At 39.8% G+C, this 20944-nt stretch overlaps 1 protein-coding gene across 2 annotated transcripts in view; it reads right to left on the bottom strand.

Annotated features, from left to right (window-relative positions):
• The window catches only part of LOC122736237 (zinc finger protein 501-like), a 67241-nt gene that overhangs the window by 10168 nt on the left and 36129 nt on the right, over positions 1-20944 (bottom strand). Inside the window, exons 1-3 of one of the 2 annotated variants that reach the window (XM_043978352.1) lie at positions 20023-20114; positions 15010-15129; positions 12550-13744 (exon numbers count right to left, since the gene is read on the bottom strand). In XM_043978352.1, the coding sequence (XP_043834287.1) occupies positions 12550-13744; positions 15010-15048 (1234 nt within the window). In that variant the 5' untranslated portion in view covers positions 15049-15129; positions 20023-20114. Of the gene's footprint in view, positions 1-12549; positions 13745-15009; positions 15130-20022; positions 20115-20944 lie in introns of those variants that run through there. The other variant, XM_043978351.1, reaches the window with a different exon arrangement.

Genomic DNA, 20944 nt, shown 5'->3' with positions numbered 1-20944 from the left:
CCTTTAAGATGCAGTTCAGGTACCATCCCATGCATGAAGCCTTCTCTGATTCCTTCAACCACTCGTGTTCTCACTTCCAAACTACCTTATATTTAACTACATTTTATATATTTACATTTAATCACTTATTTGTGATATGTTATAGGCTTTGTGTGTGTGTGTGTGTGTGTGTTGTCACCCGCATTAGAATATAGATTTCTTGTGAGTAGGGACAGTTTTGTTCTTTCTACTTCCATCTCCCAGCACTTAGCACAGTGCCTGGAACACAGAATTATTGAGTGATTGATTTTTTTTTTTATTTTGGTGAGGCAATTGGGGTTAAGTGACTTGCCCAGGGTCACACAGCTAATAAGTATCAAGTGTCTGAGGCCGGATTTGAACTCAGGTCCTCCTGAATCCAGGGTCAATGCTCTACCCACTGGGCCACCTAGCTGCCCCAAGTGATTGATTTTTTTTTGACATAACAAATACTTCTCATCAAATGTCATAGCAATCTCTACTCCTGACAAAGGATAGTCTAAAAAACATCAAGCTAAACAGTCTGATATTACATATTCTTTTTATCTGATTCTTTGTAATCAAAGAGCTGCCATCATATGTTTGTCCCATACTGTGTTTAGACATTCCCCAAACAATCTATCATTGACCCACAAACTCTGCCAAAGGGAAAATACCAGGATAATAGGGGGGGTCTGGGAAGGTGCTGTAAAGAATAAAGCTATTGCAAAATCAGCATCATCACTGCCTAGCCCTCTGGTAAAAGGGGTACCCTCCAGCATCTTTTAGCACACCCAAAATCCATAGGAGATGTTCCCAAGGCACACATTCAACATAGGGCAACAGAAATAGATGCAATAGAAAAATCAATCACAGAATACCCAGAACTCTTCTACTTTGCCACACAGATGTCTTGCTTGGTACTCTTGCTCTCCCGTCCTGTCAACACAGTTGAGTCTACAGTATCTAATGTAATATTTAATATTTATATTATCTAAAACTAAGTTCTTGTACCCCAGGTTATGGACCTCTGTTGTAATCAAATCTAGCATGTACCTGTTTGTTTATCCTAGCAATAAACATTTATAAAGTCACAATAATATCCTTCTGTTTAACTTTGGTCAAGTCACTTTACCTCTTTGGTCCCCAAACCTCATCTGCAAAGCAGGGGGACAGACTATAATACTGCCCAGCTTTAAAGTTCTAGCACTGTGTGCAGCATTGGGTTTTTGGGGTTTTTTTGTTTGTTTGTTTTTTGCTTGGGGCAATGGGGGTTAAGTGACTTGCCCAGGGCCACACAGCTAGTAAGTGCTAAGTGTCTGAGGCCGCATTTGAACTCAGGTACTCCTGAATCCAGGGCTGGTGCTTTATCCACTGTGCCACCTAGCTGCCCCCTATGTGCAGCATTGTTAACACATTAGTGTTGATGAAGCCCAAGTGCCACACTGGTACCAGGAAGGAAGGATTTATATAGCACCTACTATGTGCCAGGCCCTATACCAAGCACTTTACAAATTTTATCTCATCTGATCCTCACAACACCCCTGGGAGATAGGTGCTATTGTTAACCCCAACATCTCTCCTGAGCTCCAAGCTTGTATCTCTCTCTTTTCTTTCTTTCTTCCTTTCTTTCTTTCTTTCTTTCTTTCTTTCTTTCTTTCTTTCTTTCTTTCTTTCTTTCTTTCTTTCTTTCTTTCTTTCTTTCTTTCTTTCTTTCTTTCTTTTTTTTTTTTTTGGCGGGGCAATGAGGGTTAAGTGACTTGCCCAGGATCACACAGCTAGCAAATGTCAAGTGTCTGAGGCCAGATTTGAACTCAGGTACTCCTGAATCCAGGGTCAGTGCTTTATCCACTATGCCACCTAGCTGCCCCATGCCACCTAGCTGCCCCTCCAAGCTTGTATCTCAAACTGTGTACATTTAATTTATTCACTCAACAGCTATTTGTTGAAGGCCTGCTCTGTGAGCAAGATAAATTTCCACTGGTGTTTCCACTTGTTCATGTCTTTAGATTCACCAGGTAAAAATATAAACTCCTTTTTTTTTATAATAGTGAAAAACTGGAAACAAGCTAAATCCCTTTGTTCACCAATGGCTGAACAAAGTATGGCATATCAATGAACTGGATGAGATAATGCAATTAAAAATACAAATAACATAAAGAAATAAACAAATTTACATGAATAATTTAAAGTGGTGAAAACAAAACCAGAAAATCTGTATATACAATGGCTATGAGCATAGAAAAGAAAATCTATATCTATAAACACAGCTGTGTAGAAATAAATAAATGCTAAGGGCTCACATTTCTATAACAATATAGGGCAACTTTCTCCTTACAAAGGCCCAAATGAGATAATGAAAAACTTAATACAGATAACACTTATCTGCCTTCATGGTGCTTATGGTTTATCAGTTAAAACAGATAACTAGAATACAAAACAGATAACTAGAACAAAAACAAAGCACCATGTGTAGAGTCCCAGGGAAGAAGCTCATTCACCAATAGCCAGGGATGAAGGAAGGCTTCACAGAAGAAAATTTTGATTTGGGTTTTAAAGGGAGGGTGAAAATACAAAAGGCAAAGATGGGCTGCCATATTGTGAAGGGCTTTTAATGCCCCGTAGATAAATAAGAACTGTAATAGATAGACAATAGGAAGTCATTGAAGATTGTGGAGCAGGGGAGCAACATGACCAGACCTATGCATATTAAATGGACCCATCACAGCTGCTGCTGCTGCTGCTGCTGCTGCTGCTTCTTTTTTCAGGGCAATGAGGGTTAAGTGACTTGCCCAGAGTCACAGGGCTAGTATGTGTCAAGTGTCTGAGGCTGCATTTGAACTCAGGTCCTCCTGAATCCAGGGCCAGTGCTTTATCCATTGAGCCACCTAGCTGCCCCTACAGCTTCTAATAGTGCAAATGATAACCCACTTATCCCTTCTTATCCCATGTAACTCAAGATTATTCCAGTATGTGGTATAAAGGAGAAAGAGAGAGAACAGGGATAGAAACACCAGCTAGGAAGTTATTTTAATAATTGAGATTTTGTCATCTAGAGGGCATACATTAGAGAGGTGATGGGGGGGGGCAAAACCCCGGGATGTGCAGCTCAGTGCAAGAACCCAAATGACCGGGGGCAGCTAGGTGGCACAGTGGATAAAGTACCGGCCCTGGATTCAGGAGGATCTGAGTTCAAATCCGGCCTCAGACACTTGACACTTACTAGCTGTGTGACCCTGAGCAAGTCACTTAACCCTCAATGCCCAGCAAAAAAAAAAAAAAAAGAACCCAAATGACCCATGACAAAACAAATAAATATTTTTAAGCATTTACTATATTCCAGGCATTGTATCCAAAGAAATTTTTAAAACTTCATCAAACAAAGTGGAAGTTTACTTTATTTTCCAGATAGAATTTCTCAACATTCATAGTGCAAAATATAATAATCTTTTGCAGACAATGCAAAAAAAGGCAAAATACAGTCCCTGCCCTCAAAGAATTCACAATCTATTGAAGAGTCTACAAGAAACAACAGTGTACAAACAGGACAGATATAGGTTAAATTGGAGCTAATTTCAGAGAGAAAGAACCAGCATTAAGGGGATATCAGGAAAAGCTTCTTGCAGAAGGGGAGAATTTTAGCTAAAACTTAAAGGAAGCCAAGGAAGACAGGAGGACAAGATCATGTAGGGAAAGCAGGGGCCTAACCCCCATCCAAAAGCACAGAATGGGGCTGGGGGAGGGACCCTGGCCCTGACAAAAGGTCTCAATTAAGGTACTAAAACTGGAGGGATGAGTAAATCAAAAAAGAAAATTACCAGAATAAACAATGACTGTAAATCTAGAGATCCCCCCCCCACAAAGAAGAGCATAACTCTGTAATAACTAAAAGCAAAGCCTCAAAGGAAAAACTGGATTTTCCAGTTACATGAATACATAGAAGAAATGAAAATAGTGATATAAAAGCTCTGTGGGAAAGAATTGGAACAAGAATATATAGAAATCTCACTGAAGTAACAGATTCCATGAAAACTAAAACAGGCCAAAAAGTATTCAGTGATTTCACAAGACGGTAAGAAATATTAAAATAAAGGCAAAAGACAGAAAAACTGGAGGAACATTTTAAAAACCATTGATTATTTTGGGGAAATTCAGTATGCTATACTTCAGGTAAGTCAAAAAGGATCTACCTCAGGGGCAGCTAGGTGGTGCAGTGGATAGAGCACAGGCCCTGGATTCAGGAGGATCTGAGTTCAAATCCAGTCTCAGACACTTAACACTTACTAGGTATGTGACCCTGGGCAAGTCACTTAACTCCAATTGCCTCACTAAAAAAAAAAAAAGGATCTACCGTAATATATAATATAATTAATATTTAATATATCTTAATATAGATGATATCTTAATATATCTATCCAGAGCTATTAGAACAGAGAGCAAAAGTAAAGATAGAAAGAATGCATCAATCATCTCAAAAGAATCCAAAAAAGGTAAAGCCTCAGGAATGCCACAGCCCAAATCCAGAACTCCCGTGTAAAGAAAAGAATACTGCCAAGTATCCAGAAAGAAGCAAGTACCAAAGTATTTGTACCAAAGAACAACAGAATAACACAAGACTTAGAAGTTCCTCATATAGATGAGAAGAGATACTGGAATATGATATTCCAAAAGGCAAATTATATATGCTTAAGACCAACAATAATATCCTGCAAAGCTAAGTAGAATTCTTCAGGAGGAAAAAATGGTTTTTTAAAGGTATAGAAGACTGGATTCCTGATGAAAATGTCTAGCCAAGTAGAAACTTCAGACTACAAACACAGCCAGCAGAGAACCCTAGAGAAATGTATTTGAACATTTGGAAAGAGTTGTATGATGATGTAGTACTAACATTCTAAGAAGGGAAGAAGAAACAAGTATTTCTTTAGAACTTTAATGTCTGCAAAGAGTAATGAGGGAGTTAATTAAGAAAAATGGAGGCCTTTTGAATGGATTGATTCTGTATTGAGGAATTCAATAGGGGAAAGAGAAAAGAAGACAAAAGGAATACACTACAGTAAAAAGGAGGAAAGAATTTACTATTTCTCATAATTAGGGTGCATGAGAAGTATATATATAAACATGGAAGAAGGGTGGAAGACATGGGGATCAGGTGAACCTCACTTATCAGAAATGGATAAAGGATGATTAAACATAAACATACAGGGGGCAGCTAGATGGCACAGTGGATAAAGCACCGGCCCTGGATTCAGGAGGACCTGAGTTCAAATCCAGCCTCAGACACTTAACACTTACTAGCTGTGTGACCCTGGGCAAGTCACTTAACCCCACTTGCCTCACCAAAAAAAAAAAACAAAAACATAAACATACGGTCACAAACAATAAAATACATCAAACTGAACAGGGAAACAATCAGGGATAGGAAGAGACGATTAAAAGGAAGGACAATACTGGAGAGGGAATAGTCACAAGCAAAATAAACTTCCTGATCCTAAAAGGGATTAAAAAGAAAAAAAAATAGAATCTAAGAAAGTACCTTAGTCTGCTCCTCAGACAGGGAACAGATGAACTAATTGTGATATATGAATGTAATGGAACATTATTGGGCCATACAAAATTCCAAAAGAAACAATTTCAGATAATCCTGGATAGTATGATCTGAATCACAGTGAAGTGACAAGAACCAGGAGAATGATTTATACAAGAGCAACATTGTAAAGTAAACAATTTTGAAAGACAAGGATTCTGATCAATGTAACAACCAATCATGTCTCCAGAGGAACCATGATGAAGCCTATTACCTAGGTGACAAAGAGGTTATGGATTAAAAGTGCAGATAGGGATATATAGTTTTGGACACAGCTACTGTTTGTGTTTTGCTTAATTGAGCTTGTTACAATAGTATTTCTTTCTTTCATTTTTTTTGGGGGGAAGAGGGATGAGGAGGAGATTAACAACACTGATGCCCCAAATGAGAGCCACTAAAACGTTTTTTAAACATACAGGACCGGGGCCGCTAGGTGGCGCAGTGGATAAAGCACCAGCCCTGGATTCAGAAGGACCTGAGTTCAAATCCGGCCTCAGACACTTGACACTTACTAGCTGTGTAACCCTGGGCAAGTCACTTAACCCCCATTGCCCTGGAAAAAAAAAAGGAAAAAAAAAACTAAACATACAGGACAAAAAGAAATTTAGAAGGAAACAGATAAATACATGTTACTTTTGCAAGTGTATAGAATTTATTATAGTGATATATATTTGCGGGGCAATGAAGGTTAAGTGACTTGCCCAGGGTCACACAGCTAATAAGTGTCAAGTGTCTGAGGCCAAATGTGAACTCAGGTCCTCCTGAATCCAAGGCTGGTGCTTTATCCACTGCGCCCCTAGCTGCCCCCAGTTATATATATATATATATATATATATAATTTTTTTTTTGAAGCACACAGCATGTAATGGAAATTCACAGATTTGCATAGAATCTTTTTTGTTTTCTTTTGTGTACATGGGAATGATCTTTTTTGGTGTGCAAGTTCAAAATTTAAAGATAAAAATTAGGAAAAAACATGTGAGGTGAAGTATAGGATATGTTATAACTGGAGATATGTAATATTTGGGAATCTGCATAAAAATGACAGTTAAAGCCATGGAAATTATTTATATTGATAAAGAAGAGAAAAGAGGAAGAGAAAAAGGCTGAGAACAAAATCTGATAATATCCCACATTAAGAGACTGGGAAAAGAATGATAAAACAGTGAAGGAAAAAAAAAGAGAATATAAAATCAACAGGTTTGTTGTTGTTGTTATTGTTGTTTTTTGCAGGGCAAAGGGGGTTAAGTGACTTGCCCAAGGCCACACAGCTAGTAAGTGTCAAGTGTGTGAGGCCGGTTTTTAACTCAAGTCCTCCTGAATCCAAGGTGGGTGCTTTATCCACTGAGTCACCTGGCTGCCCAATCAACAGGTTTTTTTAAGCCAAGGTAAGAGTGTAACCAGTAAAAGAGAATGTTCTGGAGGATTAAAATGTGTTGAGAAGTCAAAGTTAATGGGGGGAGGTGGGTGGAATAGGGAGAGGGGGAAGGGGCTGGGGAAGGGCCACTGGATTTGAAGAATGATAGGTTACTGTTGACTTCTTAGAAATTTTCACTAGAGTGATAGGAGAAAGCTTGAAAGAAGTTGACAGTGAAGAGCAGAAATCCAGGATAAAGCCTGTGCCTTCCCTTCGCTGGTTATCTTCAGTTTATTCTGTAGGTATCTTGTTCATACATAGTTGTTTGCATGTTGTCTCCCCCATTAGACTGTGAGCTCCTTGAGGGTGGAGACTGTTTTATGTTTTTTGTATCCTCGGAGCTTAGTTCAGTGCCTGGCACATAGTAGGCGCTTAATAAATGCTTATTGGCTACTTTAGATAACGGAGAATGAAGGGGAGGAGGAAAGGAGGTAAGAATTGAATGGAAGTTGAATGAAAGAGGAAAAGTTAAGGGAATTAAGCTCTTTATTTTAAGACGGGAGAGAACTGAGCATGTTTGTAGGCAGAGGGAAAGGAACCAGGATGAGTAAGAGAGTGAAAATGCACAAGAGATCACTACAGCAGCCAGGACCTGGAGGAGAAGGGAGGAGCGGGGATACAGGGGCAGAGGCAGAGAGAAGCATGTGTCCAAAGGAGCCTATCTTTGCCGGAGCTGTGGGGCCACAGTGAGGCGCCCTGGGTTCGAATTCCACTCTGCTACATATAGCCTGCGGGACTCCCCAGGGTGACCTCAGCCCTTCCCTGAGGCTGCCCGCAGCAGAATAGCCCCCCTCCAGGAAATGCCGGGTGTTTGCTTACCTCCTGGGCAAGGATGACAGCAGCCAGCCCTGGCCCGCCCAACCTGGCACTCCCATTCGCAACACTACGATCGGGCAAACAGCCCTTCCCTACCTCCCGAGACTGACTGATGGGGGTACCCAAGCTCCGCTCAACCCCTAAAACCGGAAGTGCTGCCCCTCCGACCCGCCCACCGGCCACTCTGAGGCCGACCTCGAAGCCTCTAGGCAGCGGGAGGAGTTGTCTCTTTGGTTCACTTTCCGCAGAACCTCCCGCCATGTAGCTTCTTATCTCGGCCCAGCACAGAGAGCCCGGGTCCTGAGAAGACCACCTTAGAGGGAGCAGTATGGGGACAAGAAAACAATTGTTGGGGAATAGCGTAAGAATGGCTCTGGAGCCCAGGAGAACTTAATTAAATGTTCACTGATGCAGGGCTCATGCTGTTCCTGCCAGGCGCTGTCCCAGAAGTAATTTCTCATTTCTTAATAACCCACTACTTTTTGGACATCTCGAACTAAAACTCTCATAGGCATTTCAAATGCAACATGTCCAAAACTGAATTATCTTCCCACCCAACAATCTGTTACCAAGTCCTGTCATTTTTACCTTCACATCTCTCATATACTCACTTTTCTACTGTGGCACAGCTGCTAATATGGTATAGGCATTTATCATGGAAAAATCGGACCCTTGCAATAGCTTTCTGGTTGTTTTTCCTGCTTCAACTCTCTCCCCAATTCTATACATCCTTGCATTCAGCTGCCAAAGTGATTTTCCTAAAGTGATTCAGCACACTAGCCTTTCCCACTCCTCTCACGTGACACTAAAGACTCTGTTGAACCCAGAAAAAGGAAAAGTACCCACGAGTACAAAGATATTTATTACAGATTTTCCCCCCAGTGGCAAAGAATTAGATACTGAAGGGATGCCATCAATTGGGAAATGACTGAACAGGTTATGGTATCAGTGAAAGAATAATATTGTGCTGTTAAGAAATTATGAAAAGGGGGCAGCTAGGTGGCCAGTGGATAGAGCACCGGCCCTGGAGTCAAGAGGACCTGAGTTCAAATCGGACCTCAGACACTTAACACTTACTAGCTGTGTGACCCTGGGCAAGTCACTTAACCCCCATTGCCTCACCAAAAAAAATAATAATAATAAATTATGAAAGGGATAGTTTCTGAGAAATCTGGGAAGACTCAGATGAATTGATGCAAAGTGAACAGAAGCAGAACAATCTTTACAATGATAACAATATGGTATATACAAACAACTCTAAAAACACTAGGAACTCTGATCAATGTTAATAACTAAATGCCAGATTCCAGAGGACAAGTGATTAAACATGCTATCCACTACCCAAGAGGTAGACTGAGTGCAGAATGAAACATTTTTTTAGATATGGCCAATGTGGAAATCAATTTTGCTTTACCACACAAGCTTGCAGTGGATTTTTATTTTGTTCTCAAGAGGGGTGGATGAGAGAAGACAGATTTGGTTGATTAAAAATACCTTTAAAAAAATTTAGTTTAATCCCACCTTCTAACCCTAATCCCAAAACTCATGATGAAACATGTTACCTACTTCCTGATCCAGAGAGACAGAGACAGAGATGAGAACATTGATAGACCTGCCCAGTGTGGAAGTCTTCTTTGACTATACATGTTTGCAATTTTTTTTCTCAGTGGGGGTGGGGATCAGGGAAGAGTGGGAAAGCACATTTCTGCTCAAAAAAAGTTAAACTTAATTAAAAAAAAAGTTTAAATTCCACCTTCTACAGGAGGAATCTCATTTTCACTTCCCACTGCTAGTGCCTTCCCTCTGAAATGTCCTTCTGTTTAATCACATTGCATGTATGTTGTATGTATAATTTTTTGCACATTATCTTACATTAGAAAGTGAGCTGCTTCAGATTATTTGCCTTTCTTTGCATCCCCAGCATTGAACACAGTGCCCGTCACATTGTAGGGGTTTAATAAATACTTGTTGATTCCACTGATTCCTTTTCCTATGCCTTCACCATCTTCCCTCCCATATCTGCTCCTCATGTCCCTGTTTCTCTTGCTCACACATAATTCCATCGACATGGGAAGTAGCATGGAGTGGTGGATATTGCTAGACTTGGAGTCAGGAAGATTTGTGCTTACATCCTACCTTCAGCACCCATGAGCTATAAAACCACAGACATAAGTAACTTTGCTACCTCAACCTGTTTCTTCATAAAACGGGGGTGGTAATACCTATAGTACCTACCTCAATTAATACTCTGGATTTACAGATAGAAGGGAACTTTGAGGGAATTAAGTCCAACCCTCTCACTGTACAAATGAGGAATCTAAGGTCCAGAGTTCAGTGACTTGTTCAGAGTCACACTGTTAGAACTATTTAGTATTTCTTTTGGTCTAGGGGTACTGTAAAAAAATTTATACTAAAACACTAAGGGTGTCATGAGACAAGAACATTTGGGAACCTCTGACCTCTCCTGATCCCCTTTAGTTATTAGTGCCCTCCCTTCTAGAAATTGCTTTGTATTTTCTATTTAACTTGCCTGGCTTCCTTCAAGTCCCAACTAAAATCCCATCTTTTACAGAAAGCCTTTCCCAACTCCTCTTAATTTTAGTGCCTTCTCTATCTTATTTCTCATTTATTCTGGATATAGCTTGCTTTGTATTTATTTGCTTGTCATGTTGTCTCTCCCATTAGATTGTAAACTCCTTAAAGACAGGAACTATCTTTTGCCTCTTTTTGTAGCCCAAGCACTTAGCACAGTATGCAGCACTATTGTTGAATCATGTCTGACTCTTCATGACCTCATTTGGGGTTTTCTTGGCAAAGATACTGAAATGGTTTGCCATTTCCTTCTCCAGCTCATTTTACAGATGAGAAACTGAGGCAAACAGGGTTAAGTGACTTGTTCAGGATCATCAACGAGTAAGATTCTGAGGCCATACTTGAACTCACAAAAAGGAGTCTTCCTCAATCCAGGCCAGGCACTCTATCCACTTTGCCAACTAGCTGCCTGGCACATAGGCAGCTAATAAATGTTTACTGTTTATTTACTTTTATTTATTTTGGAGTTTGTCCTACAATGGAACATAATCTCCTTCAGGGCAAGAGCCATTTAATTTTTGTCTTTGAATATTCAGGGATTGGCAAAGTAGATACTACTATGCTTATGGAATGAAAAGGTTTAGTGCATAAGTTAGGAACTCTTTCCTAAGCTCAATAATTCTCTCTGCCCTAGGTAAAAGTGATTTCTCCTTCCCCAAACATTCCTAGAGCACTATATCTGAATTTTTTCACTTGCCTCTGTCACATCCTAGGATGTACACTTTAAAGACTATCATCACCACCCATCTTAACTACTGCAACAGCCTCCTAATAGGTCTCTATTCCCTGATTCTCTCCCCATTCCAATTCATATAACAGCTAACATTTACACAGCATTTAAAATTATACAAAGTACTTATATAGATATTTCATATGATTTCCAAAATACTATTTCTTATAGATCTGGTCAAGTCATTCATCTCAAAGATCTCAAGAAACATCTTACTGCCTTTACTGAGTAAAATTCAAACATCTTCAGACCTTAGGCAAAATGAATATTATATGAATAGCCTTTTAAAAGCAGAAAAAATGAAATGAATAAGCAGTCAATGTTATAAAAAAAATTGTCTGTTCCATAAGGCTAACTAGGGTACTAGTGATTTAATGATTTTATTTCTTGTTTTTTTGTTTGTTTTTGTTTTGTGGGGCAATGAGAGTTAAGTGACTTGCCTGGGGTCACACAGCTAGTAAGTGTCAAGTGTCTGAGGCCGAATTTGAACTCAGGTCCTCCTGAATCCAGGGCCAGTGCTTTATCCACTGTGCCACCTAGCTGCCTGCTAATGATTTTATTTCAACGAATTCTAATCTCTTGTAAGCAACATTGTATAGGGGAAATAACACTGTATTATAATTTTAAAAAACTGAGACCTAGGCCTGCCTCTTCCACTCACCAGCTAGGTGACCTTGGGCAACTCACTGAACCTCACTAGGCTTCAGTTCCCTTAACAGTAAGACAGGGGGCTTGGATTAAAAGAGTTCTGAGGCATTCAATTTCAAAGATTCTATGAGGATGCTTGATGCATCAGAAAGAATGCTAGATTATGAATCAAGAAAATCTGGGTTCAAAGCCTAGCTCTGTCTTTTACTACCCACATGATCCTAGGCAGACAACAATCTCTTTGGGGCTCGGTTTCCTTTTCTATAAAGTGAGAGGCTTGGATTAGATAATTTGAGATACTTCTCCAGCTTTAAATATGTGATCCTATGATGTTACAGTCCTAGATAACCAATATTGACTGATGCCTTCCCTTTTATATTACATTCCACAAATAACTCTGTGATATACTTTTACTGAATAAAGGCTGAGCAGACATTGAAGGATTTGACACATCTGTTATGTTCATAAGCTTTCTTTCTTATAGAACATACATTGATATAGTGCTTTAAGGTTTACAAAGTGCTTTCCTCACAAGTCTATGAGGTCAGTAATTCAAGTGTTAATAACCCCACTTTAGAGATAAGGAAATTGGGGCTCAAGTGATTTGCCAATGATTATATGAATTATCTCAAGTTGAATAAAAGCAGAACTTTGACAGAATTTCTACAATTAAATTTTTCTACAATTAAATCTCCAAGAACAATTATTTTGTGTGAATTCTCTGATGCTTACTGAGTTGTGAGCTGTTAATAAAAGCTTTCTCACCCTGTTGACATGTAAAGAGTTTCTCGCTAGTATGAGTTGTCTGATGCCTAATAAGGTTTGAGCTTCTACTGAAGGCTTTTCCACACTGAACACACCCATAGAGTTTCTCTCCTGTATGGATTCTCTGATGTTGAATAAGGTGTGAACTCTGACTGAAGGCTCTGCTACATTCATTACATTTATAGAGTTTTTCTCCTATTGTGTGAGTTCTCTGATGTCTCATAAGTTGTGAGTTCAAACAAAAAGCTTTACCACATTCATTACATTTGAAAGGTTTCTCTCCAGTATGAATTCTCTGATGTTGAGCAAGGTGTGAGCTACAACTGAAGCATTTCCCACATTCCATACATTTGTAGGGTTTCTCTCCTGTGTGAGTTCTCTGATGTAGAATAAGGTGTGAACTTTGACTAAAGGCTTTCCCACATTCATCACATCCATAGGGTCTTTCTCCAGTATGAATTCTTCTATGCTGAGTAAGGTGGGAACTTGAACTGAAGCCTTTCCCACATTCTTTACATACATAGGGTTTCTCTCCAGTATGAATTCTCTGATGCTGAATAAGCTGTGAGCTCTGAATGAAGCTTTTACCACACTCAATACAATCATAAGGTTTCTCTCCAGTATGAGTTCTCTGGTGTTGAATAAGATGTGAACTTTGACTAAAGCTTTTCCAACATTCATTACATCTATAAGGTTTTTCTCCTGTGCAAGTTCTCTCATGTCGAGTAAGTAATGAGCTACGACTGAAACTTTTTCCACATTCATCACAAATATAGGGCTTCTCTCCAGTGTGAATTCTCTGATGTTGAATAAGGTCACAATTGTATTTGAAACTTTTGTCACAGGTGGCACATTTGTGGGTCCTCTCTTTCATAGAATTTTTTTGGTGAATAGTCTGGTTTGAATTCTGACCAAAATTCTTCTCAAATTGATTACATGCTCGGGCTCTTCCTACTGATATTTTTTTATGAGTCTTAGTCATTTTTCTGAAACCAGTCTCCTGGGGAAAGGATTTCCTCAAAATACCCCCTGTGCAGTTTACTTGTTGACTTTTAAGTTTTCCATCAAATTCTCCTTCTTCTGTAAAACCAGGTTCCTGAGGACAATCTTGTATAAGTACTTCCTTTGTCTTCCCATAGAAACCTACATCTTTGGAAAATTCCTGTTTTTCATACAATGGCATATTCATTAGAACCTGAAACAACAGGAAAAGAGAAAGTCCTAGTGTCAGAAGAGATTTTTTTTAATATCTCAAAGGGGTAGACAATTTTGTTGGCTCTTAAAGCTGGCTTTGAAACCTATTTCCTAATAGAAATTTTCTACATGGAATCCTTGCCATGTGATTTATGACCCTGGCATTCAAACACTTAGTAAAGACCTCTTTACAGCTGACTCCAAAATTATCTCCCTCAAACACATCCTTTTCACATGTTATGAAATGTATACAATCCATTCTTTGACTACTTTTCTGACTTAAGCTTTTAGGACCCACATTTTAACCAGTTTGGCCCCTACCTATCCTAGGTTATTCCACTGATCATGCTTTATCAAGCCCCTTCTATCAGGACTAGGATTCCACTCTATGCTTGGGTCTTGGTAACTCATTCTTTTGTTTTTTTCAGGGCAATGAGGGTTAAGTTACTTGCCCAGGGTCACATAGCTAGTAAGTGTCAAGTGTCTGAGGCCAGATTTGAACTCAGGCCCTCCTGAATCTAAGGCCAGTGCTGTATCTACTGCACCACCAAGCTTCCCTGGTAACTCATTCTTTCAAATCAGCATTCATACCTTTCATAACCATTAGTCCTATTATGCCTCCTTGAAAAAAGAAATTTCCCCAAACTCAACCCTAGGTGTTTATATGAAAATTTGAACTAGACATCAGGCTTCTAACCTAAACATAAAACATCACTCTCCCTTATAAACAACTTCCACATCATAGTGGGTGCTGCTATTGGCATCCTAACATGCCAAACAAGGAACTCTTGCAAAATCTCCAACTAATCTCTGTTCTTTATACAATACCTTCTTTCCCTATGTCATTTTTCATACCTACCTCTTCTCTTGTTCTTCCACTAATGCTTAGTCCATAAACTCATTATTTCTCACTGGATGATTGGGATATCCAACACTCAGCATCTACTCCTTGCCAACCATGCCCAATAACTGCCAGAATCCACCTCTCCATTTAGGATTGTGGTTGGTTAACTGCTTCATTACAGTTCTATCATGGTGCTTTACCAAGATCTTTACTCTAACCTCAAAGACCCAACCTGGGTATTCTCAATTGCCCAATACTTTCCTACAGACCAGCCTGTTCATCTCAAGCATGACTGCTCAATGGTGCTCCAATACACATGTCCTTTCCTGCTAACAAATCTCCAAAGCAATGTCCTTTTCACAAGAAGCCTGAGTATTTTTAGAGGTAAGATAATGCCTCTTGCTGACTGGTCTCCGGCTCACCTGTGCAAGAACTTGTGGATATATCTTTGTCTTCAGCATATCACAGATCCAGGATTCATGGTTCTTTCCTTCAACCTACCTGGGAGATCACATTAAATCTGGAAACTGGAAATCCTTCCCCTGGAGAAAGAAAAGGGGTGCTGATTTGTTGTGGGAATGCAAAACAATCTCAAGATGCAGTTTCAGCCTCTGGATCTTCAAGGGGCAAGTGTGGGGCAAAATATTCAGAGATGCCAGGCAGGAAGGCTTAGAAAGAAAAGGTAGGTCCACTGAAAGAAATGTATTTCCACTAACAGTGGGACCAATAAGGGAGAAATATGGAGACAGAAAGTCAATAAACTCATTTAGTCCCTCTTGGCTGGAAAAATGGGAAACTCTAACTAATGGGGACATCTACACTCAAATACTGGAAAACTTCACACAGATCAGAGCAATATTTCCTAGGACACTCAAGGTAAAGAAGAGGCTATCTCCTGAATATCTCAAGAAGACTTCCTATTTTCTCCTCTACACATATAAGACCTGTCATTTGGGAGATGAGAATAATAATGTCCTATGTTTACACCCAAATAAAGGTTAAGTGACTTACCCAGAGTCACACAGTGCCTGAGGCTGGGTTTGAACTCAGATCTTCCTGACTGTAGGCCTAATGCTCTAACCACAATATCACCTAGCTGCCTCAAATGACATGAAGCAAAAGAAAGATAGAAACAGGGAGGGAAAATTTCCCTATTCATGAAAAAGGATTCAAGGGGGCAGCTATTTGGCACAGTGGATAAAAGTACCGACCCTGGTTTCAGGAAGACCTAAGTTCGAATCCAGTCTCAGACATTTGACACTCACTAACTCTGTGACCCTGGACAAGTCACTTAACTCTCACTGCCCCACCAAAAAAAAAAAGTAACAGAAAAAGGATTTGAGTTTGTCATTTGAAGTGAGGAAGGCATCTTTGGACTGGGCAGTCTTAGAGGGATAGCATCTCAGATGAATAAAAATAATAAGAATATCAGCAAAAGATACAGGCCATATTCCCCAAATTTTCCAGGATAATGTTCCTATAGAGGCTTCTCTGAGGTTCGGATACTTCCATTTCTGTCTCATGGAAAACATGGATATAACCTCCAATGGCACTGTTTCCTGGAAAAAAAACAATTTTTGGATCCAAAAAATAATATTATCTCTTGGGCCCAAAGGGGAAGAGTGAAAGGGTAGGTAAGAGCTGACAGCCTAAATATAGAGGGAAGAAACAGAGGGATGGAATCACAAAGTCTAAAGAGCTCTGGGTAATTATGTCAGTCATGAGGATCAAAAGAGGAAACCTATCTCAGTTCTTAACAAATACTTAATGGCACTGGGAAAATATCCAAAGCAGGTGAAAGGGTCAGTTAAAATTATTGTAAAAGTTGACCTGTACTACTAATCACCTGTTTAGCAGCTACCTGAATCACAGATAGAATGCCTGCATTGAACATCACAATAAATTACTAATGTTTCTATAATGCCTTATGGTTATAAAGTTAGTATTTCACATGTATTATGCATTTTGTCCTCATAAAAACCCTGTGGGAAATCAAAGGAATGCCCATCAATTGGGGAATGGCTAAACAAGCTATGGTAAATGATGGTGATGGAGTATTATTGTGCTATAAGAAATGACAAGCAGGATGATTTCAGAAAGCCCTGGAAAGACTTGTATGAACTGATGTATAGTGAAGAGAGCATAACCAAGAGAACATTGTGCACAGAGACAGCAATACTGTTTGATGAAGAACTGTGAAAGACTTAACTATTCTCAACAATACAATGATCCAAGACAATCCCAAAGGACTATTAATGAAACATATGATCCCTCCAAAGAAATAACAGATATTGATGGAACACAGACTGAAGCATGCTATTTTTTACTTTCATTTTTTTCTTTAATCAAGTTTTCATATACAAAATGACTAATTTGGTAATGTTTTACATAATTATACATGTATAACCTATATCTGATTGCTTACGGCCTCAGGGAAGGGGAAAGGGGAGGAAGGGAAGGAGGGATAAAAATTGGAACTCCAAACTATAAATAAAAATGTTCATTACTTTTAAAAAAGATGGGTAGGGGCAGCTAGGTGGCACAGTGGATAAAGCACTGGCGTTGGATTCAGGAGTACCTGAGTTCAAATCCGGCCTCGGACACTTGACACTTACCAGCTGTGTGACCCTGGGCAAGTCACTTAACCCTCATTGCCCTGCCCCCCCAAAAAAGATAGGTTAAAAAAAAAAACACCAGTAGGTAATGTAGTAAAAAAACACTCAAATCTCTCCAAAGCTGGTTATATAAATCCAAACACCAATGCAATTGTTACTGGTATTCTCTACATAGCTTGAAAGTGGATGTGATCAGAAGTGAGAATGAAAAGTTTTATTCACCAAGTGATAGAAATTAAATCTGTGGCCACTCTTAAAACCTGAAAGAGGTACATTTAGGCACATAAAAGAAATTCCTACTTCCTAAGGTGGGAAATAAACATTTCTTATTTCTTATTTCAGAGGGTGACAGAATCAGAATATGAAATGAGATTCAAGTAGGGTTTAGTTAATTTTTGGCTGAGTTACTGAGGGAAAACAGAGATGTTTGTGATCACTAACCTTCTTGTGATGCTAGCAGGCCAACCCTATGTCCTCTACTTCCTATCCACTCCTTTGAGGACTTAGTGAGAAAGGTCTTGGGTTGGATGGAGCATGGGACAGACATGTGGTCTTTCTAATGACCATCAATGAAGCTTCCCATAGTCTGAAGAAACCCAGCTGTCATGGGCTCCCCTTTCACAGAAAAAGGGTCATGGGCTATCTAGAGACTTCACTCCTGGTCTCACATACATATTTGTGAGAATAAATATAATAATTATAACCCCTGTGAGTTAGTGCCCACATGGCAGGAAGCAGGAGATCACAAAATGAAGGCCCAAGGAATTCGGGAACAATCCAAATGGAACTTGTGGATGGGCAGAGAAGTTGCAGGCCAAGGAAAAGAGAAAATGCTATAACTGGGCAACAGTGAAAGAACCTCAGGAAAAGCAGCTTACTTTGAACCCAGCTGTTACTAGAACATATATGCTATTATTTGTTTTCTATTGTTCAGGGTGAGAAGAAGAGGAAAGAGCAGGCATTTGGGGAACAGACAAAACTAGGAGAAGGCAGAGGAGCCACAAGGTAGCCTAGCCCTGGCCTAAAACCCTATCCCTCCCCTACTTATCCCTCAGTGCCTCCCTCTCTGATAGAACTCACAAGACACCAGGCTTAGTCCCTTTCTCCCCACCCTCATACTTTCCCTATCACTAAATCATCACTATCCCATTTCCTGGGACCCCTAAAGTATGAAGAGTTATGTTGGCTAAGACACTATAAGGGATTTTATATAAAAAAGATGGTACATTTCCTATCCTAGAAGAGACCACAGATTCTTAGAGGATCCAAAGAGATACTGCCAGATACTCATACCAGTATAAAGATAATTAATTCTACCCTCTTTCCAAGGGGACTATTCCTTACAATCCCTTCTTTCAGGCTCACAAATGAATGTTCATTTTCTGTCTGAGGTCCTTATATTCCCTTCATGGGCACCTCACTCTAGATTTTGTGGCCACCCGAATTCTCCTTTTTACTTTTTAAATCTCCTTTTTTTTTGGGGGGGGGGGAGCAAGGCAGTGAGGGTTAAATGACTTGCCCAGGGTCACACAGCTAGTGTCAAGTGTCTGAGGCTGGATTTGAACTCAGGTCCTCCTGAATCCAAGGCCAGTGCTTTATCCACTGCGCCACCTAGCTGCCCCCTCCTTTTTACTTTTTAAGTGACAATGCCCTTTGAAGGCCCAACAAAGGATGTCTGTTAACGGGCAGGGTTGGAATGGGCAGAATCTATTGAGATATTTTCTTCTTAATGGAGTCAATTATATGTAGTTTGTCAAAAGGAAAAGGAAAGGAAAACTTTACAGCTCTCCCTCAATCATCCTTTCACAAAATGCTTTCAGTTTCCTTATCTGTAAATTGGGGGTATTTGTACTTCAGGTACAATAGGATTGTTGTGAAAAAGGCCTTTATATTATACAAATGAGAATATTATTTCATTCTTCTCATCTTGTTTGATGGACTTCAGACAGAAATGGTTCTGGAGAGGTCACTATCTTGCTATTTTCTAAAAATTTAATGTTCTATGTTCTATGTACAAGTGTTCAACCTGTCACCCTAACTAGAAACTGTAGAATAATTACAGATTCTTACTTCTATCTGCTCTGTTGATCTTTCCTTTACAATGGTTTTCAAATACAACCCTTTCTTTTCATTCTCCTCGAAGCAACTCTGGTCCAGATCCTCCTCTATTGCTACTTACGGTATTCAAATGCCTCCTAACGGATTTCCCTGCTTCCAGTATCTCTCTCCTTCAATTCATTCTGTACACCAGAGAGGTAAAACATGTGGGCCACTGCTGTGCTGCCCAAAACAGATTAAAATGTAACTGGGAGGGGCAGCTAGGTGGCGCAGTGGATAAAGCACCGGCCCTAGAGTCAGGAGTACCTGGGTTCGGATCCGGCCTCAGACACTTAACACTTACTAGCTGTGTGACCCTGGGCAAGTCACTTGACCCCAATTGCCTCACTAAAAAAAAAAAAATATGTAACTGGGAGATACTGGCAAAATAAATAAAAATACAATAGAACACAGAAAATGTTAATACATGGTTTTCTAAGTCAATAGGCCTCTGCAGGGATCCTTATGTATGATTAAGTGGCTCCATTTCTATTTGAGTTTGACACCACTGCTGTATACTACTGTCACACTCATCTTAATAAATCACTGCTTCGATACAAGGTCAACATCATTTTTGTGTTCAAAAATTTTCAATGGCTCCCTCCTTTGGGCAACAGTGGTGTAATAGACAGAAGATTGACTTAGCAATCACAGAATTTGAAGAGGAATTCAGCAGCCATCAAGTCCAACCCAGACATGAAAGATACCCCCCCAAAACCATACCTGTCAAGAGGTATCCAGCTTCTGCTTGAAGTCCTCCAAGGATAGGGGAGTCACCACTTCTTGATACAGCCCATTCCATATGGGGATAGTTCTAATTGTTAGGAAACCCAAGTTCCAATCAAAGCCCTGCCACAAATTATGTGACTCTGGGCAAGTCACTTACCCTGAGTCTCTTTTTCTCTGCTATACAATGCAAGGGGTGAGATCTGGTGCAATGGATAGAATGCCAGGCCCAGAGTCAGACAGACTCATCTTCCTGAGTTCAAATCTGGCCTCACACTTACTAGCAGTAACCGTGAGCAAGTCACTTAATCCTGCTTGCCTCCGTTTCCTCATCTATTAAATAAATGAGCTGGAGAAGGAAATAGCAAATCACTCCAATCTTTGCCAAGAAAACCCCAAGAGGGGTTACAAAGAGTTGTACGTGACTGAAAAACAACTAAACATTACAAATAACAAGGTCCTTTCCGCCTCTAATAACCAATGATTACCTTTAGTTCATATGAATATATCCTCATGTACTTTCTAATGTCCAGGAGTGCCTAAAATAGAATGGGATGCCTCAAGCATTAATGTGTGCCCAAAACTGGGTATATTAAAGTAGAGTTGAAATAACCTTGTCAGAGTTACTACAAAGGCAGGCGGTAGGTAGGTAGCTAGACTAGGTGGCTTCTAAGGCCCTTCCAATTCTGAGAGATTCTATGACTGAATAGAAATTCCTGACTTGTATCCTCTACAAATGTGCCTTAACATCTCTTCAATATTTTCTACATTGCTTTGCTATGCAGACCCTTTGCTTCTGTCAAAATGGTTTGCTCACTTTTTGTTGAATCTACCTAGGTAGGATTTTTACCACCTGGGATCATTATGTTCCTGGACTAGAATGCTGCTACTTTCAAACCAGTTCAAGGCCAGCCTCTTC

The sequence above is a fragment of the Dromiciops gliroides genome, chromosome 1 (genome assembly GCF_019393635.1).
Source record: "Dromiciops gliroides isolate mDroGli1 chromosome 1, mDroGli1.pri, whole genome shotgun sequence".
In the NCBI taxonomy this organism is placed as follows: Eukaryota; Metazoa; Chordata; class Mammalia; order Microbiotheria; family Microbiotheriidae; genus Dromiciops; species Dromiciops gliroides.
Note: the sequence above shows the minus strand (reverse complement) of the source record. Positions and strands in the feature narration are given on the sequence as shown.